At 39.7% G+C, this 26388-nt stretch overlaps 1 protein-coding gene across 1 annotated transcript; it reads left to right on the top strand.

Moving 5' to 3' along the window:
* Positions 1-1401: 1401 nt before the first annotated feature.
* Positions 1402-22020, top strand: hs3st2 (heparan sulfate (glucosamine) 3-O-sulfotransferase 2). Its single transcript, XM_071470522.1, has 2 exons — positions 1402-2452; positions 20776-22020. The coding sequence occupies exons 1-2, from the start codon at positions 1941-1943 to the stop codon at positions 21392-21394; spliced, it is 1131 nt and encodes a 376-aa protein (XP_071326623.1). The 5' UTR covers positions 1402-1940; the 3' UTR covers positions 21395-22020.
* The last annotated feature ends 4368 nt before the right edge of the window (positions 22021-26388 follow it).

Here is a 26388-nt window from a genome sequence, read left to right as displayed (position 1 = left end):
TTTTGTGTGTTAATGTGAGGATGCTGCTGTTGTGTTAATGTGAAATGGACTTTTATGAGCACTGAGTGCAGGTGTACTGAAATAATAAGAGTTAGAAGAAGACAGAAGCTGGTTATTGAGCATCTGCATTTTCTATTTAAGAGTGCTTTCACCCTCACCTCCCTGCACTTCCTCTATTTATTGCATTTAGCTAATAGCCTACAGTGTAAGTGCACCTTTATCATTATAATCCTTTTAGAAAGCTGACTTCTCTCACTTCTGTGCTTTTTTTTTTTTTTTAAATTTTTTTTTTTATTTCAAGAGCAGATTGCCTTGAAGCAATAAATGTATACTGCCATGTAACTTTTCTATAGTTTCATTCATTTCTAACTGCATGGATGTTCTTTGAAGCACCGTCTTAGCAACGGCGGTGCCAAGCAAACACACGAGTGCAGTGAAAGGATGTCAGATGTAATGGAAAAAGCCAGTTTGAGTCAAACAGAAATATTCAGGCATGTTTTTACCTGCAGATAGATAGATAGATAGATAGATAGATAGATAGATAGATAGATAGATAGATAGATAGATAGATAGATTCAGACACAGCTGATGTTGAGACTGTAACTATATTACTTAGTTGGAAAAAATGGCAGACTCTCCCTCCAGCTGACACACATGGACAGAAACAGAATGACAATATATTATATTAATAGTTTGGTATTTAAAAGTGGGAGACCATGAATATTGCAGCAGCTGTTTTTCTCCACTGCATAAGCTCCTCACTCTTCTATAATGAAACAAAAACTTTAACCGTGACATTGAAAGAGCTGACATTGAAACTTTGCATTCCAGTCTGCATCCAGCTTACATCATGGCAACACGGAGGATCAAGTGTGATCTTGACTTTCAGAGGCTGCTAAAGTGTGTGTGTGTGTGTGTGTGTGTGTGTGTGTGTGTGTGTAAAGAAAACACTCAGCATGTAGAGAATGCTGCTCAGCCTTAATAGGCTGAATCACTCTGTTTCAAGTGAAAAGCAACAATCGTTTTGCACAGCAGAAAATTGATTAAAAAACTGATAGCTGCTTTCGAAACTCAGGTGCTTTCGGTGTGTTCCTCTGAATTCAAGCATGTCATGATTACATTGAACATTATGAAACTCTGTCACAAAGCTTGGTCCACACACACACATTGCAGCGCAGACATCCTGAGGTAATGGCATTAAAACTGGAATGATCCTCTGCACAAATCACTGGCAGTCAGGAAGCCCAATGTTGCATCTCTAAGTCTCCACATATGATGATCCTGAAAATATTTGGGATGTTCCTTTAAAAGATGAGACGCATATTGAATTATGAGCATGTGCATGACGTCAGAAGGGTTGATGAAATATTTATAGCCAGCAGCCTAAGTGCATATATCTTCACAACTTCATTATGAAAGGGAAAGGTGGGCTATGCATCCAAATCCCCTCTGAGGCGAGCAGAACAATCGCGCTGGGGGATGTGTTGGGTTTTTTTTTTTTTTCTCTCTCTCTCTCTCTCTCTTCTTAGGGACGCAGAGGACGCGTTGGACTTTTTCTCTTCTCTCACGACGCACAGGGAGAAAGGAGAAGGTGGGCAGAGATGGCCGTAAAATTCCTCTGGGATTCATTTTAAGACAAGTGGCATCATTAATTGATCCAAATGACTCACTTCAAACTACTTAAGAACAACTTGTTTTAAAGGAGGACTGCCCCGTTTTTCTGTGCGTATTCATATTCTGCTCCAAGTTTTCTCGCACACTTCAGCAGCCTATGAAAAGAAATAATGCCAGTTACGCGCAGTTGATGCCTCCAAGAAGCCACCCCTATTCTCATGCCAGTCCGACTTTGGAACCTGTGTTATTGCCACACTCCGACCGCAGACCAAGAGAGGAGGAAGACTCCGATGGAAAATCATGCAGCACTTTGAACCCATGGAGACATGGCACATAGGTTCCTCTCACCTACCAACAGATTCAGCGCCAGATTCGCCTTCATATTCACCGTGTCACTGTCTTGCACCTATTTATGCTATAGTATCATTTTCTGTCGCAGCACAATCATGACAAACCGGGGTTACGAGGGGAGAAGATGCCCACCGGGCAAGAACGCAGGAGGGAAGAAACTTCTTGGAAATTCAGACAATTGCGCTTCGCTGGAAGTCAGGTCCGCCCTGGATGAGACTGCTGCCCAGCGAGGATCAAGTGATCTCCGCGACCACACTAAAGCCTCTGCCTCGTCCGGAAGTCACTGGACTGACATGAAGTTGAGAAACATGAGTGTTGCCCAAAAATATGGGAATAAGAAGCTGCCTAATGCGTTAATAGTCGGGGTAAAGAAAGGGGGCACCAGGGCGGTGCTGGAGTTCATCCGGATACATCCAGATGTGCGCGCACTCGGAACAGAGCCGCACTTTTTCGACAGAAACTACGACAGAGGGCTGGACTGGTACAGGTGAGGGGGAAAAAAGGAAACAAAGTGTTGTATCATTTGTGTTTGTGCCCTGTGATATTTCTGCCTACCTACTGGTTTTACTTCTGACACCCAGTGCAGCACAGCCCCCCCCCCCCACCCCCACCAGAGGACTCTGGTGAAATGTGAGGTTCTGATGTAGACGCTGTCTCATTTAACTTGTTTTCTGACGAGCATTAACGCAAGTGAGGTCTCGGTCTGAGGCACATCTCGGTTTTTTTACTGTAACTCAACCCTTAAAAATGAGTATTTGGCTGTTAAGTGGTTGGTACCATATCTTTTGGCAGGCTGCAACACACTGCACACATTCTCTCACACACACACAAGGTTTCATGTCACAACTAAGATCACAAGTTTGATCCTACTTTGAGTCAGTATGATGATGTTGTTTTTCTCAGTGCTGCAGATGTTAGTTGTCAGCAGAGCTCCGTGGTCTCGAACAGACAGCTCCATGAGGCTGATGTAGGATCAGTTCACACAATCGCAGCCAACAACACTGATGACACAGGCAGCCCGCAGGTTACCAGCTGCCTTCAAACAGGCTACATGCAGCCCGGCACAAAATGTTCTTGCGCTGGTTGGTGGAGGCAAAGGAGCTCACAAGGTGCAACAATCCCCACTGTGACGTCTTCTCCACATTTCATTCTAGATGGCCCAGGTTGAATCTCGACACCTTCTCTAGTTAATATTTATCTGTTTTCTCACCTATTATTTGTAAAGATTCAATTCAAATAACTAAAAGGATTCATAAAGCTGAAAGTTGAGGGTTCCTTTCATCAGAGCCCCTGAAGATCAATGCCAAACGGCACTAAAAAAAACTTTGCACTCAAGACTGCAAATGCCCTCCGAAAGGGCTCGATGGTATTGTGTTAAGTTACATTTGACCAAAGGAGCTGCCGACAGCTTTCCGCTCACATACCCACAATGGCACCAGTGGGGGGTATAGGAACAGATCATGGAGCCATGCCTTCAAGAACATGAAACAAGTGATGAACTCTATTCTCAGGCTGCACTGCAGGAATGAACAGCAGAAGCTGCAGCAAATTATCATGTATCTGAGCACCTGCCCATCATGTCTCAGCTCATGGTTTGTTCAGGCCTCATTAGACATGCACACCATGAGGTGTTAGCAGCCCGAGTCTGCACATATTTCAATAACCATTAATGCTTTAATTATGGGATGTGAATATTTAATTTCTGTGCCTTGGATACTATTTTTCTTTATGCTTCAGAGATACAATTTGTCGAGATTGAACAATTTATGGTAGAGTTATAATTGCAGCTATGTTTTCTATACCTGACATGTGGCAATGACGCATTACTTGTTTCTATCCTCATTTGAAACAAACTGTATCTTTTCATCTCTCCACATCGTTCACACCAGGAAACAATCAGTCCTGAAAAGTACAAGTTTGAGATTTATACATTGAAAATCTTCACATTAACTGCAAAGACAGTCTTCTCCTGTCAGTCGATTTCAGAGTTAAAATAAATTTACAAAATAAAATGTACTGTAGATGATGGTGGTGTGACAGAAAGTCAGAGTGAAGCCATGAAGATGCAAGACAGTTTGCCGTACAGCCACTCTTTATCTGTATGGAAGAGTTATCTCAAAAGCTTCATACTCCTGAAACAAGAATCAGCCCTTTTCATCTTCAAACTAATGAACCAGAGGCTGTAATATTCTAAAATTGCATTAATGTAAGACACAAAACACCCCAGATCCCCCTGGTTGGAAGTTAAAAAGCAAACACTTCGTTCAATAATTTGCATGTTTATTCAGGTCTCTTTTTAATTGCAGTTTCTGATATTAATCTTAATTTCCCATGTATTATACTTGGTTATTAAGCCTGCACTGTTTGCATGCACAAGAAGGAGCGCTTTGCTTCAAACAATAGACGTAAAACTTCCTTAGGGTCTACTTTACAGACAGTTAGTTGTTGTTGTGTATATTTCATAAATTACACTGATTTAGAAACAACGCATCGACAAACAAAGGCACTGGTCTTTGTAACAATTAACAGAGTGCGCTGGGAAGCCTGTTGAATACCACAGCAGATACCAGATCGGCACATGGAGGCATTTCATGAGAGCTCAGAGGATGTTCCTTTTCAACAGTGAAAGGGTTGATTCATTTACCAAAACAAATGCGTACACACAAGGCCAAATGTAGATGCAGCGTAAAGGAGTCAGTTATACATATTCATTCAGCAGGTCTTTCTTTATGAAAAAGCATCAACACATCACATTGACTAAAGTTAACCATATATCCACCAGTTAAACATCTGAACTACAACCGACTGCAAGAGACTGAGAAGACAGAAAGAACGAGAAGCTGAATCACTCAGTCAGCACATCAGATACCATCCCGCCCCACCAGCAACCTTCCATCACATAAATCTACCATCTTAATGCAGCTTAATGATGCAGTCGCAGCCATTTACTTCATCAGTGAGCAAACGATTAGACCAGAGGTTTGGGCTTTTATAGAAGTTCAATTTTGTTTTCTCTATGCCACTCTAGATTTAAACCGAGATGAATGGAGGTCCCTCACTGATATGATGCCACGAAAGGAAAATTACAACACTGGGATATTGCACACTTGTCACAAGCTGACAGTTTATATATTCAAGATAAACACTTAAACAGCACCTTGGACACAAAGATGGGATTAATTCAGGCTGTAGCTGCCGTTATTCAACTTGACGAGTGGCCGCGTGATGTTCATTGTATTTGACTGGACCTCTGTGATTATCTGTCACAGTGTTTGGGTTGTTGGCGCCACGTCACATAGTATCTTTCCATTTCGATTAACTGTCACGTTTGTCTCTATAGCAAGGAACGTTATGTGTTTGTACGTTCTACATGTGTTTCTGTGCTTTGTTGCAGTGAGCTGCAATGAGCTGTCTTCAATTGCCCAGTTTATATAGGCTCTCAATGGGTTTCAAATTACACTTATTTTTATTACCATGATCAATCAAACACACAACACAAAACCACTTAATGTTCAGTCCACAGGCTGCAATGACCAATCGAAAGAGGAGCCAGATTACAGCCCTTCAAAATAAACTGAACATCACAAGATCCTTAAGAATACAAAAGAAACCTAGAAATAATCTGCAGATTCATTGATAATGAAAACAATCGTTGGTAGCAGCCCTGTTAATAATCATAACACAGCAAGCAATTCTTAATATTTGAGAAGCTGTAAAGGTTTATATAATTTGCCACATTAGTCTAGTGGCTCTCCAGAACTCTCCACTGAACTGTAGCTTGATGTGCCATTACATTAGGCTCAGATATTCATGGTCCCCAGAGGATGAATCCTCATGATTTTGTATCATCTAGTGCCACCAACAAGTCAAAAACTTTCCACTTCAGTTTCATGACATTATGTCTAAAATAATTCACCTTATTTTTATCAGTCTTAAATCATGATCTGGTATCAGTACTCCCACAGTATACTAACGTACTAACATTAAAAAATTAAATTTTTAGTTTGAAATTTTTAATTTCATTAAAAATTCCTTGTATGTGAAAACATACTTGGCAATAAAACTGATTCTGATTCTGATTCTGATTAGCATCTTACATGGTAACTGTCTGGCTTTTGACTGCTCACATTCTAATACAATGATCTAGGGTTGAGCTAGAGAAAATTCACTCGACAAAATAATTGTAATCAATATTAGAGCTTTGCGGGGCTAAAATGGTCATCCATTAATTTTCTGTTGATGGACTAATTCATTTTAGCACATAAGTTCATTACTGACTTTGGTGTTTGTTTGTATGATAAAATCCTCTCAAATTACCACTTTTTCCTGAGCTATCAACCACATCTCAAAAACGCTTAAAACTCAACATACTGTTTTCTGTGGAAGTTAAAAAGCTTCCCTCTTGACACATTTCAAAACACCTTGTTTATAGCTAACATCTGTTGACCAGACAGAAGGGTACATGACACCAAATTAACTCTTGTCAGTTTCAGTGAGGTGGCCAGTTGTTCAGTTCTGTTGCACAGTCTGTCCTGTTACATTAAGCATGTGACAGATCATTTAGGCCCAGCAGAAAAATGGTGCGCTGTTCATTATTGTGCCTCCCGAACAGAACACACACGTGGCCTCATTTATTTTGTGCAAGGGTATTTTCACATAACCATACAGGACCTGATAAAGCAGACAATTCACTGCCACCAATTTCCTTGAACTCTTCTCGCCACGTTTTCGATCCTTCACAGAATCATAAAGATCAAACAAAAACACATCGCTATACACCATCAAGACTTAAAAGGGCATCTCAGCTCTATTGATTTCACATGAGTCAGAGGCACTTCCAGTAGATTCACTGAGAAGTGTTGAAATTGTATGTGAGGCTGCAGCCATGAATATTCTCCAGGTCCACATTAATTGGCTTGGGGAGGCAGGGAGCTCTGGAACAGTATCATCAGAAAGGTTGATGAGGACAGAAAGTTAGATGGTTCTCATTTAACACAGAAAACTGCACATTATACAGCGAGGGATGGTCAGGCGTAGCTCTGCATTATTAATGAGCTGTCTTCATTCCAGTGCAGCTCAGACACATGTAGTGGTTAACATTAATTACAAAACAAGTCTTTCTGAGACATTTCCCCAATGAGACCAATCTGAGATAGACGGTGCTTTTATTCCTTTAATTGAATAATGCAGGAAATAATGTAATCATGCATACATTATGGACCAATCACATGCTAACAAATTAGTGTTTGCAATAAAACAACCAATACTGTCAGTTCAAGCTGGTAACATTGAAGGTGTGGATGGTCTGGTTATTTGATATATGAAATAACATCTCTCACAACTTGCACCACTTTCTTATTAGCCGTTAATTGGTCATGCTGTCAGTTAGCCACTTTGGTCCAGACTTGAATATATTATAATAAATGTAATATATATCTTCCTCTTGCACCATCATCAGGTCAAACTGTCAGTTTGTCCAGTACTTTGTACAGTATGTATTTAGTTGTACATCAAACTAATGACATTCCCATGACTCCCATCAGTCTCAACTGTACTTTTTTTGCTAACTCTATGCAGTAAATGTTAGCAGGTTAACATGCTAAACTAAGATGGGAACCATGTTAACTTTGTACTTAACATCAGAATGTTAGCAATGTCCTTTTTGAGCATGTTAGCCGCTAGCAAGCTTTAGATTTTTTCCACCATGTCCACACAGTTGACACTTTCAGTTGTCTCTCTCACCAACCCTGTGTACTGGAAATTATTTTTATATACAACTAATTTGGAACAGTGAATCTTTTTTGAAGGAAATGTAACTGTAACTGGATTATGTTTTTTTTTTTTTTTTTTTTTTTTTTTAAATGGGGATGTGTTGTTAATTTACATATTCATGTTCGTTGGTACGTTTGAACACATTAGTAAAATGTTCGCAGCGTGTTTGTTCCAATGTCCATTTAACTTCTTATAGAAGGCCTGATGTTTAGGCAGTCACAGTTTACAGCTGTGCATTGTGGTCTGGTTTAATGCTGAAAAAGTTCACAGTGACTTTAGACACAATGTTCAAGTTACCTCCAGTAATAGACAGGAGGCACAAAGTCATGGTTATAATTATTACGCTGTTTACTGTATAAATGACCTCAAACCAAACATACCTTGTTGGTTGCTTGATACTTGAGAGGGGCTGAATCTTGATTATTTCCTCCTTGTCCTGTTGTTCTTTCTTTTTGATTATGTACGTTCCTTAAACTTTAAGTTTAGCTAGAGCTAATCTTATGCTTTCCTGCCACTTTGCTTTAATTATGGCGGCAGTGATTAGTTTTGCTTCTAAGACTACAATATTACAGGTATGAACCAAAATAGCAGGGTAGACAACTAGAAACTAAACTGACAATGGGAAGCAGTTAGAACTTGTTTTTTTACATTTAACAGGATGCACACTGTATGATGGCCATCCACCCAAGTCACTAAAAGCCATTGGCTCTGTTGTGTTGGCTTCATTTCCACCAAGACGTAACATAATCGGCTGTCTACCCCGGCAGCAAAACAGCTCACGTTTCACTTGTGCTGAATTCAAATAAATGCAACCTTATCATATTAGTTTCTTTTTGTTTTGTTTTTTTCCTAATTCCGTATACTAAATGGTAAACAAAATATTCACTCGCACCACATTTCATTTCCCTGCAATATCCAGTTGTGTTATGTTTGGGCACATCAGAGTCCTTGGATAAAGTTAGGGAGAGATGCAAGTCTTGATGACAAGACTTAAAGGAAAAGACTATTCAACCTAAACCAAAATCTTTTTGTAACCAAGGCTGAGAACTCCAGTCTGTCCCCATCACTCTCCCCACACTCCTCCCAGTCCCTTCTCTGCAGCACGAAAATGAAACACTTACTGGACTGGAGAGAATTTTGCCAGTGAATATAATTGTACTTTTACATTACATTTACTCATGTGGCAAAGCCATTTAGCAGTATAACAACATAGGTTTTAGGACATATGGTTGTTGATGAAGTCATTAGTGCTGTAGATCCAATACATGACTGATGAGTGTCTAGTTTGTCGTTCGATGTGTCTTCAAAAGTCAGTGATCCTGAGCTCACATTTAGAGATTGTCAGCTTGTTAACTTTCCCCTCCCGGCGAAACCAGTGTGTCCCTGACCAGGGATCAAATCCTGCCTGTGCTTTTCTTCCTCTGTCTCCCCTCTCTCCTTTTTGTAGTTCCTCACCATCTAAGTAAAGAGTGAAACTACTAAACCATCCACTGGCGGTGAACCATCCACTCTCCATTTATAAATATCCTTGACCATCACATTGCTACAGGCTATACTGTGAACCTTGAAATAATTTCTAAGAGCTCCAGTGTTGATGAAAATCCAAGACGTGTTTGTCAGTTAAGATAAACTGTGCTAAGAGGTGAGAAATTGAGGGAAGGTATTACTTACTGTGTGCAAGGGCAGGACATAATCTGCCCATCACTGATTAAGACTATCATTCATAATGTCCCAGTGTTATTATAATGAAGGTCATTTGACGTGAATTATAGTATTATAAAACATTTTTATTGTAGCTACCACACAGATGATAGTACAATGTCGCAAAAAGCCTTTAAAGATTTGATTGTATGTGTTCATCAGTTGAAATTAGAGCAATTCATCGTCATATTCATTGTAAATAAAGAGAGTACGTTTAGAAGCAGTACAGGATTTCAGAGGCTTCCCTGTTTGTCTGAATGTCTTTATTTCAGTGTCCGCGGACGCTTTTCTATGCCATATGTTAATGTGACAGCTCATAGCTCAGATCAATTCAACTTGTTATTGCTCAAGGAGAGCAAGTGTCAGTCATTCCCCTCTGCAGACCAAACCATGAATAATTGTTATTTCAAACAAAACAAGGGACTAGAATTGAAATGGCAGAGACTAAATAGGCTTTAGTCCAAGGTGAAAGACATTATGCAGTTTTTTATTTATTTATTTTTTTTTTTTTTACAGTATTACAGGACTGTATTGTCCCGGTATAAATATGTTTTGGTGCCATTATATTGCTGGGGACAGGCCTGATGTTGAAAAGATCAGGCAGCCTGCTATTTGCAACCAATTTGTCTTCAATTAAATTAGAGAAATTAGATTCTTGATTCCCAGGACCCTGAATTGTGATTCACCTCTGTTCCTCACCTCGCTGAATTGGCCTCAGGATTGCTGTATTCTTCTGGACTGCTCTTTGTTAACTCTTAATAGACTTTCAAGCGGCAGGCCTCTGTTGCCAGTGATTAATGATCAGATGTCATCACAGCTGTAATCTAAGTGAGTGATACTTTAATAATGGAGCGGCCTCTCCAGTGGTGTCTAGATCTGTTCTGTCAGATCAGGGCGGAGGAAGATGACATTTTTAGGAAGTGCTATGGCACAGACATTATGAGAAACCACACAGCATAAGAACATTTTCTCTGCACAGTCTACCTGCATAAAATAAACTGTTAATGGCTTTGGATGTGCAGGGTGCAGGACCGTGCATGGTATTGGCTTTTCAGGACATTTAGGGACAAATGGCTTGTATGAAACACAATTTCCTCAGTCAGTTTCTGAAAAGTATGGACAGAAAGTTTGCAAACAAAGAGATTTGAAAATCCTCAAATCTAGACTTGACTAATGATTATAAAAAATATATTAGAATGATAAATCATGTAAGAAAAATTAACAAAAAAGGAAATTCAAACAAGACAAAAATCCAATACTTGAAAGCTCCCAATTGAAAACATTAAAACACAAAAAAAGTAATTACCCTGCAGCTGCTGCGATGGGCTCTCAGGACAGTGCACAACTCATTTAATAAGCCTGGGTCTTTCCTAACCAGACCGCAGTCCTTTAGTAAATGGATCTACCTTTGCATGGCATTTGAGCAGATTTTTTTTTTTTAAACGTGTGTTCAGCATTACAGCACTGTTCACTTTTCTCACTGTTGATCGCACTTTCGTTACTTGTTTTTGACTTTGCAGTGCCTCTGATAAAAGTTTCAAACCATGAAGCATGGTGACATTTGTTTCTTCCGCAAAGCTTTTTGTCTATATTACTGCCAAGGACTGTGACCATCATTGCTCTGCATGCTGCTTACTGTGATAACACACAGGCAATGAGAGGAGCCTTCTTTTTTCATGTCTACTGTGTAACTGCTTTGTTGTTAAATTACTCCAGAGACTGGACAAACACAGCATGGAATGGATACTTTGATTCAGGCCTATGAGCCTGCATATTGTTTAATAGGCTGGGTTCCTTATTAGTTGTTGTAATGACAAATGTTTGTTGTCCAGTGGGAGGTAAAGGCCATTCTCTAAATCCACCAGCCCCTGACCCTGCAGAAACGCTTCACATTGTGATTAATGGCTTCGAAGTCCCCAATCAGATCAAGGTTTGCCTGAAATCTTCCAACTCATTAAACTGCTATATTAGTAACAGTCTGTTTGCACAATATACCTTAATTAATTAGAAGTGATAGAAAAGGTGGTGTGCATATAATACTGGTTAGTTTTCAGATTACTGGCTGAGTGTAGGAGTGGATTGGGGAAACATGAATGCACTCCTGGCAGGTTGGCATTAACTTAGTTGGACAGAATACTTTTTTTTTTATGGAGTTTACAACATATAAAATTAGGTTTTCATATGTGATGTCTACATTTGAGAAAAGGTGTTTATGATGAATGTCTTGGATCTCTTTGTTATTAGTGGGGCTTGCATTTTGCATGTGTAGCTATGCTGCTTGACAATTTTGTATTTGCACTGCAAACATTTACCTAGAATTTGTCTTGAGCCGGCAAAATGGAGTATTCTGTTTTTAAGTTCAAACCGGAGTGAAATGACAGTAATAAATTCTGAGTTCATTGATTGTTCACAAGGAGATGATTCAAAGCTGACCTTTACTTGTTCTGATGGTCTGCATCCCTGATGAACCTTTGCTGCTCTTTAGAGGTTGAAGTTGTTCAACAAGACACACTGTCTGGAGCCGAGCAGTCCACTGTTTCACTGCATTTGTTCAGCTTAGCTTCACGCTGTGAAAGAAACCTTACATAACAGAGGTAATACAGCAAATTGCAGCTTTTAGCAGCTATTTGTCTATGTGTGTGTGTGTGTGTGTGTGTGTATGTCACATTCAGGGGCTGCATCTCAGTTTGCAGTTTGTAACGTATGGAGCAGCTGTGCACCAAAAGGTTTGGTTTGGTGTTGGTTTAGTTAAATGTTAGTTTTTTGTTTTTGATCTGGCTGCCATGGCATGTATGGAAGCCAATGTCCCTGCTCCGAAGTCTGTCTGTCTGTCTGTGGTGAATTATCATCTGCTGTCTGACACATCTTGATCACCACTAGTCATTGCCCTAAATTCTTTGTGTAGCTTGTAAGTATCAAAATCTGCATAAAATATATCCAAATTGAATAGTCAGGTTGCCATGAGCATACTGTTTTAGACATGCCACATGAGTTCCTCAGATTGTGTAGCTTTTTATTTCTTCATTATCAGCTTTCAAGCAGCGGTTAAGTGATCACTACTAACACATGCAGTTTGCAGGTTGACTGCTGTGATGCAGCTGTGGTAGCACTATCATAGTCATATGCATTTCTATGTTGGTGATGTCACTTTAAAGCAGATGAGAGGTCACTGTCTGTCTAATTTAAGCCCAATAGTTGGCACGAACGCACAAAAGACAGTTACACAATATGTTTACTGAATATCACACAGTAGTCATTAAACTTCATGCCATACAATATTGCATATTTGAGCTGAAATAAAGTGTTTAACACACCAAAAATTAAAAGGGGCAATTTGTAAGTTTTCTCTGCCACTGAACATAGTTTCGTACCAGGAAAAGGTGGTGGTGATGGTTGCCTGCCAGGAGCTTCAGCCATTGCATTTACAATACAAGAGATTATTCTATGCCCTCTGAGCAGTGCTGTGTCTTCAGTGCAGACTGGACGCTAACTATCGGAAAGTGACAAGACAGTGCTTCCTGGCCAGGCTAGCTGGTTAGCATGCTAGCCTCAGTAGGAGAAAAGAAGTGACAGAAAGAAAAGTAAAACAGCTCTTGGCGAGTAAAGGAATGAAGATGAATATTGAACTTGTAATGTTTCTAGCGTTTATAGAAAAACTTACAAATATCTGCTTTAACCATGTGTGCTGTTCTGGAGACAGGTGGGTTCAATTTCATAGTTGACTTAACCACTGCTTGTGGACAGAGGATCCTGTTTTCTGTGTTTGTAGGACCAGAACACGTCTGACTGACTGAGTGATCAAGTTACACCATTGGTTGGCCAGTTGAGTGTTGGCGTTTCCCCACTGGCCATTGCTCTTTCAAAATGAAAGATGAAAGATTTTTTTCAAAAGAAAGCACCTAGTAACAAATATAGTAACCTTTTAGAAAAATCTTGGTTACTTTCCATACAAGAGAGTTGCATTGCCCGTCAAGCTGTTGCTTTATCTAATGTTCAGTGAGTGGCAGCAGTTTGTTACCTTGACCCAGGCTGTACACTGTGAGAGACAAAACAAGAAAGGTATTCTAATATATTCAAATCTAACTTTCCTTCTAAGGCATAATTTTAAATGGAAATACAGCCCAAATCACAGCACAGCTGTTGTCGTTAACTTGTGTGTATGGTTATTTATTTAGACAACACTGTGGTAATAAAATCAGGATTTTAGCAACGCAGAGCCGCAGATTGAAACAGTAAGACTACATGTTAATCAGCAGTCACTCCCAAGCCATTTCCAGTCACTTTTTCATACTTGTTCATTGTTTGACAACAGAAACAGAAAAATATGTAAATGAGAACAGCTTTACTGGGGACTCTGCTAATACTATAGATGTGGGAACAGAGAGGAGGGGAGAAGCAAACAGAAAGGCTGACACTAGGTGGAATGCAAATACAACATGATTACATCAGTTGTCCTCAATCATTGACCTTACGTGGTCCAGCCATACTAGGTTTTGACCTATTGTTTTCATTAGATTTTCTCCAGACCAGTGTGAGCCCAATGAACCCTTCTGGGTATCAAGTGCTCATCTTGAGTATACAAAATATGAAGAACATTCATCTTTTTTATAACAACAACTTTGAGGGCCCCGTGAGAAGTTAAAGGTTGTTTAATAGAACAACCAGGACACTGACAATTATAAAGCTGTCTGCAAAAGTCAAAGTAATTGTTACATGGATTCAGTTTCAGCTTTAGATGCATTGCTGATAATTGGCTTTAGGTGTTCACACACTTCAAATGTTACACACTCTAAATTTCAGTGTTAGCTTTCAGGTAATATCACTGTAGTTGTGGTCATCTTGAGCTCTACTCTTGATTGGCCAAGCTATAACAGTCTAATTGTTGTCCTGCACTGACTCTGCTGCTGTTGAAGCTGCAGAATATTTTCCCAGTGGAAATGCATACTGCAGGAGGATGGTGTATCTGGGTTTAATGGGGAGCCCTTGCTAGTTTCAAAGAAAGACATCCATGTTTGTGGCTTATTGCCCCATAATGATATAGCAGCATCCAGAGGGAACAAAGTGTGAACTCCAGACCTCCTGCTTCCACTTCGCCAACAGAGATAAATCGTTCTGCGAGATAGCCCGCAGGCTCTTTCAGGGTCACTACAATATGCAGACTAGCTTTCAGCGCACTGTGGCTCATTAATGAGTGACGATGACTGTTCCCACTGTTGACCCTAACAACATGTAGATAAGTGCTGCAGAAGGGTGCTCGTTTTGTTTCGTCCTCCTCTCCTCTCACAGAGCAGATGACTGAGCTGACAACATTTAATCAAATAATCACAGACAAGACTTGTTACAATATTAAAAAGCACATTTAAAGCTGGCAAAGTGGTTATTTATTTAATGCCAATGTCAATTAGATGTTGAATACTGACGACAGCTGATGTTGATATTGGGTCGTGTTGTAGTGTTAAGTAACCGAAATCCAATATCTTTAGAATGTCTCATGGCATCTTAACATGTCCAGCGTCTTTCTGATGTTACACTGACGTCCAGTGCCTGCTGGGTTAGTTAAAAGGGTCGCTTTTAATAATAAATATATGGGATGCTTGTGTGAAGCAACTTCTAAATAAGTCTGTTTATTTCTGGTGTGTGTGCTCCATCTGTTTTCATATTGCACATTATTCTGCAGTAGATTATTTTAAAATAGTGATAACACAAATTCTCCCTGTTGTGAAGAGACCAAAATCAAAGACTTCACAAGAAAATAACACCATGTGCTCCTCCATTAGTGGCTGCCTTACACCAGTTTTCTCTGGCTTCCTGTGATGTTCACTATGTTTAATCAGACGGGGCAGGTCCTTACTTTTAAAATGTGTTTTTTTTTTTTTTTTTTGCATTATGTAGTGTAAGAAACTCTTTATTTCAGAGTAGATATGCATTGACAGTTAAGGAGTAAATAATACTGCTAATATTAATATTAACTAGTAAAACCCCTTTATATTTACTTAAAAATGTTAATTTGCTGGAATAAGTACAGTAAAATATCATACAAACCATTGATGATGATGATGATAAATTATAGCTACAGATGTCAATGTTTAAGTCAGACATAGCTTAAAAAAATGTGTGTTTTTTTTTTTTTGTTTTTTTTTTATACATACATTGCCAACTAGAATTGTGCAATTATGGCATCAAATTCAATGCTGAAGCATCCAGAACAAATTAGCTTTCAACCACGTTCTCTTATTTAACCAGGAACAGGTCTCATTTACAGTATTGAGCAGACCGTCCACACCTGACTTCATTTTCCCAGAGTGATTAAAATGTCACAGCCAAGCCCGTAATGCTTCCTGACTTAAAGTTTCACCAAGAATTGTGAGAGAGACTGTAAATTACCCCAAAGAATTTTGTGTTGACTCTCAGTGAGGAGGTGGTAATCAATCAGAGCACTTCACTCAAATGTCAGTTAATCATTGTGTGTGTGTGTGTGTGTGTGTGTGTGTGTGTGTGTGTGTGTGTGTGTGTGTTCATGTGCAAGTCCCAAAAAGCAATATGTCCCCATTAAAGTGTAGTTTAACATTTCTACTTCTTTATACATGCATGAGGATGCTGAAGTTCCAGAAACATCAGTGATTACCCCCGAAGCAGTTCCGCTGGAATTACAATCATGTAGATTTTCTAATTGCAAATAATTATTACCAGGCAAGAACTAAACAGCTTTTAGTAAAAGCACACCAGAACATGCTGCAGTAAAAACGCACAACTTTATCTTTTCATTTCAGATGCTGTGTGCAGTGCTGATAGTTTCTTGGGGGCACAGGAGAAAAAGAAAAATCCCTGAAAAGTACATTTCTGGTGGTTGGTTCAGACATCTGCCTCAGGTATCACATGCTCCCCTTCTAGCCTGATTCCTGGTATCTCAGTAACAAACAGATACTTAAATGAGGCTGCTGCTGCTGCCATGCGTTTGAGTGAGCAAAGAAAAGCATGTTTTAGAAATCCTGAATCTCCGCTCATCACTTCCAGTCTTTTTTTTACATCACTTAAAAAGGCACATATGGCCATTAATGGCTAATGTGTAGCCATTAAAATCAGTTCTGTGATAACCAGTCAAATGGGCATGAACATGAGCCCTAACTACAAATGCTAGATCAAATATTAAAAAAAAAAAAAAAGAATCATGTTTGTATCCCCTGGTGTTGCTCATTAACATCAATCCAAGACAGGCGACTTGGAACTTATTGGTCCAGGCTGCTCCCACTGACATGAAAGCATCACGTATAAATAGTGTTGATTTCAACAGAAATAAAGACATGTGGGCTTTGATCAGTGGATTGCACCTTGTCCTCCTTGACTACAGTCACAGCTAGTTAAACAATCTTTTGAATGGACAACTGACAACTACAGGTGAAACATCAGACACAGCGAGCTCAGAGCACATGGCTGCTGTGGGTATCAATTTAATGAGTCACTGAGCAAGATTAGAGTCATAGTTAGATGATGCACAGCAGAAGCTTCTGTTAATATTCTGTTTTCGTATAACCTTGTGCGAAGAGATACTGAGGATACAATTAATTCATCACATAATTGGTAGCAACAGGTTTTCTCAAAAGCACACACTAAAGTTTTTTCAGGATTTATTGATCCATCAATGACAATTATTTTGAAATGACTGCATTATTTCAGTGAGCTCCATTTTAACAATCCAAAGCACGTGATGTAAAGTGCATGGCGCAAGAAAAAACGGTCGCTCTGCCAGACGCATGGTTCAAAAGGGTTGCTCTTAGTCTCCTAATTTTTCGTGGGAATGTTTTCAGCATAACATGCAATAAACCAATCAGAGTGCCATCTCCCATTCCCTTTAAAAGCCAGGCACTCCTGCACCATTGTTATAATAATGGCGCAGTGTTCTACACTGAGCTCTACAATGAAGCAACGGCACAAATCACAACATTAGACATCCTTTATGTTATGTGAAATGGAACAAATTCAGTCTAGGTGATGAATGGGAAACTCTGTGGTGGATTTGCCGGGTTGTAAGAAAGAATGCTTCTCTGCAGAGCCTCACTGATGTCCAAGAGACATCCATGATGCCTGGCAATGTGCAATACACAATACACAACACACAACACACACCCTCTGAGGGCTGTATTGTAATGTTGCAACTGACTTAGCACCGATGCTTGTGTTAAAGGCAGAGTGTGTGCACACTGTGCACCCCTATATGTAGGTGCATATTACTCACCTGATAATGTGTCTTTTAATATAACAGTTGAATACTGCGCCGTTGAGTTCAGCCCAGGTTTTTGTTGGTGAAATACACAATCACTTTCCACTGTCTTAAGATAGCAATGCATCAACAATGCACCAGACCACATCTCAATTTAGGACCAACATTCCCATGGATGCTCAGATGGGCACAAGCGTATCTGCTATTTTAACAACATGGGCGCTGGACAGGAAAATTACACCTGCATTGGTCTGAACCTTGCAAAGACACTTTGGTGCAAGTCATTTTGGTGCCTTAACCTAACCAAACCTTAGGTGCTTGGAAATGATGCCCTATGGATGTTAAGGGAAACTGGATATTGCGCTCAAAGATGGAGCCCCATTTATTCCTATAAAAGTTGCTCATTAGGTGGATACTTCACAAAAACCTCTGCAGGTTTTCACACACTTCAGTGGTTTTTTGCCAATAGAGTATTCTCCCCAGAGTCCTTTGCCAGCTAAGTCAATTAAGGGCATTAGCGTCTGAGACCTCCGGTAGCCAAGCCACCTGACTTCCTATTGACTCACTGCACAAAGGAATGGGATAAAATAATTCAAGACAGCTCCTCTAGACTTTCAGAATGTTGCTGAACTGATTAAGTTAAAATAGTTGCAAAGTTGAAATTCCCCATATATCCACTACACCAATCCAGCACCATTTCCACGGGGCGTATACGGGGTCTACTTGTTTAAATGCCACTGAGGCTTTTTGACACACAGCTCCTCTTAAATATTGACCCAACCTGTGGAGATGGCACCTGGCTGAGATCCAGTCACAGTGGGTGTCAGATCAGCTCCAGGTGTGGATTAACACCTTACAAAAGCATGTATTTCTATAACCAGGTTCAGATCATGTTAATAATACATCATGTAAATGAGTTCTTAGCTGGGACTGGCTGTGGTGATTTGTGTATGTGTTACATTTACTTTTAAGTCCTAACTTTAGCCTCGAACAACAGCAGCAGAAGAGATGAAGAAAGGACAGAAATATATCAAAGTAGCGGAGGGTCTGTTGTTCTTAATGTTATAACATTATTAATCCCTCTTTACACTTTGATATTAATTGATCCCAGAGAGCCCACTGGCTTCTCAGCTTCAGATGCATCAGAGCTTTTACACCTCTATTTCCACCTTGTCTATATCAGTCCCTTCAGTGTTGTATAGCTTCCATGTAACAGTCATGTAATTTATCCAGTGCTCAGACTCACAGGGAGTAAACAAACATAACAGCTGTAAAAATCAATCAAGGTAAGTTAACACATGTTGCAACCTCCACTGATGGACAGACTCCCTTCAAGTTTTTTTATTCTGTATCCAAACAAATACAACCCGTGTAAGAGGAAACATCTCTTAATTTAACATCAATATTTATTATGAACACCTTATTCCCAGTGTACTCATGCTTTGGTTGGTGTGTGTGTGTGTGTGTGTGTGTGTGTGTGTGAACATGCTGTCTGCAGAACTGAGTAGTATATAGTTGTATCGTCTACACCAGTAAGCTGTAAACAGCACTATTCCAAGCAGGACCATCTGCGACCTCTCATTCTACGTGTTCACATTGTCAGCCCAGTCTTGAACACTTTGGCAGTTTTGAACCAGCACATTCAGGATATTCTTCTCCTCTCACCTACACAATCCTCATCTCTGAGGATGGTGAAAATGTATGGACTTGATAAGGCAGATAACGAAGATGGTTTCCTCAGCACACAACCAAAGCTCTGTTTTAGATTCTGCACCTCCTGGAAAAAAGGCTGCAAGTTTTTTAGTGTGTAGCAAAGCTGTTTGCTTGAAAAGGTGCTGTTCTCATAAAAGATTGATAGTTGCCTAGTGGCCCTGAGGCGCCCAGGCCAACAACTCAGGATTCATAAATAAAGCTAAATGGATCAATATTTCCAAGACTTTAGAGGTAACCTATGGTTACCCCTACCTTGAGAGAGAAAGCTTTGAGAAAGGTTAGGTTTTAATCGAAGCCTTCCCACAATAATAATAAAGAAAGTGTGGTATTTAATCATCGGAAATATGTGGTAGCACAACCAAGGCCCAGAAACTGATTCACTTGCTTTTATACAGAGAAATTCAGGCTCTATATTCCCTGTATTCATAAAAGTAAAAGACCATTTTAATAGTATCATTTTGGAATTATTCATCCCAAACTGCAGATTGTTGTAGCATCAGCACTGACACTCCAGCACTCTGCTGTGTGCGAACTTCTCACTTGTCACTTTTCTATTAAAAGGAAACAGGAAACAAAGTATGGATGATCTAAGAATCGTGGCCAAGGCATTTATTGTCTCAGCAGTCAACACCAGATGCCTCTTAATCAACTTTTATTGAACCAAAGTGTCAAAGCAGAATGACACATTACACCAGGAAGGAAAACTCACACGACAAATATGACAAATGGAAACATTTGCCTGTAGTTTGCAAAGCCATTATCTTGGCAGCATGATGATGATAATTATGATGCATGTTTGTGTTGTACAAGCTGTCCTCTCACCAATGAATCTGTAACAAATACATTCACGTTGTTCTTATTGGAGCAGGACTGCAGGACTACAGTTTGCCTTATTTTTAAACTAACCATTCTTTTTCTAAAGCAACAGATCTGAAGGCTACTAAATACAACACTGTACCAATGGTTTTTTGAAGATTCTGAAAAATAAAATTGTATACTGTTATACTAGTATACTTTTATACTACTACTACTACTACTACTACTACTACTACTACTACTACTACTACATTTTACAGCACTGACACACATAACCTGTGATTCAGTTTTTTATCCTCTCTTTATTGCTGTGGTGCTGTTAAAATCTGAAACTGCCATACAATCTAATGTGTAAATAATGTGCATCTATCAAGTTTAACACGTTAAAACCCAGGTTGAAGTTAATGCTGGGTATTTGTGGGATTAATGTTTTTCATTCCTGAACTAAAACTTTCCTCTTACTTCTACATTTCTATCACCACTGTCATCCATGAAACAGAGAAAGCATGAAGAAAAGCTCCAGGACAGAAAAAATAACAGCTCTTGCTGACTCATCCATCTGTGTTTTATTCTTTTGTTTCTCTCCCAAGGGGACTAATGCCACGAACACTAGACAGCCAGATCACATTAGAGAAGACTCCCAGCTACTTTGTCACCAGAGAGGCTCCAAGACGCATCTCCAGCATGTCCCACGAGACCAAGCTGATTGTTGTGGTGCGCAACCCAGTCACAAGAGCCATCTCTGACTACACACAGACTCTTTCCAAGAAGCCCGACATCCCTACGTTTGAAGAGTTGGCCTTTAAGAACAGAAGTTTGGGTCTTGTCGACACTTCCTGGAACGCCATTCGGATCGGGATGTACATTCTGCACCTGGAGAACTGGCTGCAATATTTTCGCCTGTCTCAGATGCACTTTGTGAGTGGGGAGCGTTTGATCACTGATCCAGCAGGGGAGATGGGCCGTGTTCAGGACTTTTTAGGACTGAAACGAATAATCTCAGACAAGCACTTCTACTTTAATCGAACCAAAGGCTTCCCCTGTCTGAAGAAGCCGGAGAGCAGCAGCCAGCCGCGCTGCCTCGGCAAATCCAAGGGTAGGACTCACGTACAGATCGACCAGGAGGTCATAGAGCAACTGCAGGAGTTTTATAGGCCATTTAATATCAAATTCTTTGAAACAGTGGGACAAGACTTTAAGTGGGATTGAGGGTGCCATACAGAAACAGTGCTGCTTTTAAAATGGTTACCTCCAGAGACATGTTAAAATATAAATGAGGGTACCTTCAACAAAATGACAAGTCTGTTGAACTGTGTATAAATTCACAAGCTTAATACAAAAGAGCAGACATTAAAATATAATAGAATGGTTTTGCATCATGCTGGATTATCCTGATGATAGGTGCCATTTCTTTAAAAGATGAAGTATAGACCTATTTTCTTTACTGTATACAGGACATGACATATGAATTCATCAGTAGGCAGCCAGCAGTACTTCATTAACCAGAAACCACCAACACCAGACCAACAATAATGACACTGCTTGAATATTCATTGCCTAACTCGCTTATTTATTCCTCATTTCAACTCAAAATTAGCCGCTGGTTTACAGTTAAAATGAGCTCTCAACATGATGTTCCAGCAAAAATGTCAAATGAATAAATAAAATCACACCCTCAGTTTATTCTGTGCTGAAATTTGTTGGCAAAAGCTCACAGGCAACAGTTTATTGAATAAATGTACTGTAACTGAAGAGAGAGAAAAAATAACAGCTATATTGAGAGATGCTGTAACCCCGATGAAGGTTAACCATTTGATAAACTCTACTTCAGCTTCTTCTGTGTTCGTGTTTTTGTTGTGATCATCCAAATAAAAGGCAAAAGTGAAAATACAAGTATTTATTTGAGATATTTTCTTTTTTTTTCTTGCCTCTGCAAATATCGAACATGTAGAAATGGCGTCTAGTTACAGAATGTAGATGTATTACCTGCATTTGTGGAGGAAATCAAACCTGATGCCTGATGCTCTGTGAGGCCACACACAGGACTACAATTACATACACACTGCATGTGATTCGGAAACTCATCATGGGCAGGACACTCACACACATCTTCCCACAGAATATATAGAATATATGACAAAAGTTGTGCAGAGAAGTTTGTATTGAACCACTTGAAAGGTAAAATGTTCCTTACCAAATGCTGCCATGCATGTCATTGATCTCATTAACTTTCAAGATTCCTCTTTAAATGGATTTCATCGTGCTCCTCCTCTGAATGGGTCTCAATACTAAGCAGTGAGATTAACCTCCTGAATTTGTGGCCCGAAGCCAATCAGAGTTGTCATTAATAATTTCCTCTGAAACCTCCAAAATTCTAGATGCAAAAAAAGGAGAGGAAGGGGGGGGGGGGGGACTTTAATACTAATAATAATGCAGGATTAAGAGCATGGATCACAGATGACCTTTGCAATCATTTCATCTGAAGTCCAGGTAATATTTTAGGTCCTGTATTAATACAGCTTTAGATTTAACTTTAGCTCTGAGCTGATTCCAACACTGCTGAAAGTGGAACTGCTATAATGTTATTTCTTGAATTATTTCTGTGGTACTGACACTGCTTTGTGTTTTTTTTTTTTTTTTTTTTTTTTGTTTGTTTGTTTTGTTTTGTCTTATGGCTCATCTGCTGTTCACAGCAGGAAACAATGAATTTGAGCATTTTTTCCAAAGGCAGCAGAATAGTGGGAATGTCCTAACAAAAAATCAAACACGGGCTCCTTGAGTTCAACCAGACGTGTTAAAGAATTGACAACATTTTAATTTGAATTTTTGTTCATTCAAGCTCCAACTAGGTTTAATTGACTCTGTGCTGATGTTCCTGTTCAAAAGTATTGCAAACACAAACCTGCCAGTGAAGCGATGTGCATAATTGCCATCCTTTTAACTAAACATGTCTTTCTTTTTTGATGTTTCACAGTGATAATGCAGCACAACTGAACACTTTGTCCAGGGAGACAGAGACAGACTCTGGATTCAAGATGTATTTACCTTCTTAATTGTTCTTAGGGGGCATTTAATGAGATATTTGATAAAATAATATGATTATCAAAGGATAGCATGTAAATGGTAAAACGGTATTTAGAGTATGGAAAAAAAACAAAAAAAAACCTCTGACTTCTTCCATGCATTGTTGAATCCCCTGCTGCAGGGTGGTGAATTGAGCAGCCCCATCTAGTCACACTTAGACTAATGTGCAAATGTGACAATGTGACCTTCCATATTAAGCAAATTAGGCATTCACTTGCATTCCGACTGTGCTCTTCCCGAACATGTCCGATGGCCAACAGCAGTATTTAAACTGTCATTTGTGATATTCCCCATTAATTTTTGATTAACCTGCCAATGCCGTCTGCAGCTGCCCACTACTTAGTGAGCCATCAGCGGACATGCCAGTTTAGCAATAAGCTCAACTTTATCTCAGCTCAGTTAATTACAACTTTTCCCCCAAAATGCTTGGAGCTTGATGACATGGCACTGAGAAAAGACTCCCACACCGCTACCACGCCATAATACCCAGTGAATACTCTGATGTGTTATCCGTCCTGCATCTGACGACCTTCCATGTAGCTTCTGTTGAGGAACATTAGGTGAATATTTTACTTTGAGAATCTTGACAGAAAGCAAGACATGTTGCAGAGAGGGAAATGGCAGCTTTCAAAGTTCTGCACATCTTTTCCTTTGAATGCTTGTGCTCATTAAATTTTTATGCTTTGCAGCATCGAAGGTAACCTACATCTGCAGTGTCACACATGCAGAAGTAGCGATGAAAAACACACTGTTCATTGATGTATATAATGTATTTACTGGTCATTATGAAAGAACAAAGCGTTCATCGGGTAACTAAAAAATGTCTGATTGACCATTCTAACCTTCAAAGTAAATACCAAAGAAGCTGTTGTAAATGTCATGAACTTTCAAGGACTGAGGTAAAATAAATCTCTGCCACTCATTAGAACTGTCTAACAACACACAGTTAAATCTATTAACATCGAGTGCATTTATTTTACTTTTCATTAAACTGAAAGAAATAACAAAGCAAAATTCAAATATGTGTTTTGCAGTCACGTCTTGCGGACTCCAGTAGAGGTCTTTTATAACGCCTGCCTTGAAAACCAATTGAAATTCTACCGAGGCGCCAACCCTGATGCTTCACACACTTTACAAGCTTGTGTCTTTAATCTCTGTTTTGCGAGGACGACATCTAAAGAAAAACAGCTGCAAATGTGCTGTGTCCCAGAAAGCACAGTAACTACAGACTGCCTCAAAAAATATATCAATAACATTAAAAAAAATGCTCAAGTGCAATAATAGAAAAAAACGCTTAATATTTATCAGCTTGTTTTGTATTGTACCAAGTTTGCTGCTATTTGTTTTCTGATGTAAATTTCCAGATGTAATGAAAGACGATCTCAAGCTTGGTTCTAACTGGAAATATGCAGTTTCACCAAGTCTCCGTCTGGGGGACAGTGTTGAAGTATTTATATCGAGACATCTCCTTGTCCCCTCCTAATGAGCCAAAGCCATGGAGGATAATGAGGATGTTCCCTTTCTCCAATGGACAATGAGAGGAGCGGACTTCCCTTTAGATGATTTGAAACTTGGCAGCCAGAAACCCCTCCAGGGGAAATCTCATTAAATACTAAAATGGCATGCGAGCTAACCTCTACCTGCATCGATGCACCTTTTGAATATGTCATCCTGCTTTTTCCAGGAACATGTTCTATCCCTGGAACATGTTCTATCACTGAGTATCGTACTTCAAGCTGTTTCTCTAAATTAAAAGATGTACCAAAAAAAATAAAAATGTATTACATCTGCAGATGCATGTTGGTATTTTCTCATGCCTTCATCTCTGCAGTGCTGCTTCGTGCTTGATCTAATACACCTGACAAGCTCTGTGCCATACTAATGAAAAGTTTCCCATTAAAGGAGCCATGCATTCTTCAGGAAATAACACATCCACATATGTAGGCTACACCTACTGTATACACACACACACACACACACACACCACTAACCAATGTGAAAACCTTTCCCCTCACCTCATTTCCTCTGGCCTGTTAAACATGTGCTGCTCGCCTTACCTTCAGAAAGGTCAAGTGCAGAACAGGTCTCCAGGCACACAGTCAACTAATTAAGCAGTAGTGGTGGAAAATGCATACCAGCTCCTGGGATACCACAGTGGTCGGCAGCCACCCACAGGGGTAGAGAACATATTGTTTCACATGCAAGCCAGGTAAGGATTTGCATTACATTGTGAAAAATATAAAAGACCTCTCTATTGTGGCTGGAAAGAAAGTAAAAAGAAAAGGTCCCCGCTGTCTGAGCCTTTCACTTACTAGTTTTAAAGGAGCTATATGTAAGTTCTGCCATTGCCAGATACATAGCCAGTGTTAGCATGATCAGCTGTTTACTTACCAGTCTGGAAGAAATTAATATTGTGAATTTATTAAACTTCATTCCTTTGATTGACAAGAGCTGTGTCCAGCATGGAAACCCTTTTGTTTTGTTTCTATTTATTTCACCGCTTTTCTTGTATCAAAATTAGCATGCTAACCAGCTAGCCCTGACTTGGTCAGACTGTCTCATCACTTTGCCATAGCAACTTACTGTAGCATCGAGTCGGCTCTGAAGATGAAGGGCTGCTCAGAGGGTGTATTTGACCCCTTGTCTTGTAAGCACAACAAGGGCTAAAAGTCTCGGAAAGACTGTAAACAGCTGTTGATGTTAATCATGGCTGCGTAGCAAAAGTTACAAATTGCTCATTTGAAATGGGCTTTGAACTACTCTTAAGATTAATAACTAATTTATCATTTGTCAGATCTTGCTGGTGATCAGCAATTCAGTAAATCAGTCATTCATGTCATTAAGATGATTTTTGTTAACATATCAGCTTCCCAGTCCTGCGGTACCTGGAACATCCGAGTCATCTGCTAAACAACATGATATTCTGCCATTTTTCGGGGAGGGGGAAACCAAATTGGAAGACAAATGGTAAAATACAAACTGTTGTGGTGCCTGCAGTTTTGCAAGTTAAACAACTGTTCAGCATTGGCAGAGGGCCACACTCTGCCCGCTGCCTTCCATTTAAATGTGGGCTCACAGAGGAAGTCATTTCAGTGTACCGGACTGCGCCCAAGGGACCC

Source organism: Trachinotus anak, unplaced genomic scaffold, assembly GCF_046630095.1.
Source record: "Trachinotus anak isolate AG129_WGS33_773 ecotype Australia unplaced genomic scaffold, CSIRO_AGI_Tana_v1 ptg000003l, whole genome shotgun sequence".
Classification (NCBI taxonomy): domain Eukaryota; kingdom Metazoa; phylum Chordata; class Actinopteri; order Carangiformes; family Carangidae; genus Trachinotus; species Trachinotus anak.
This window is presented reverse-complemented; position numbering and strand designations above follow the sequence as displayed.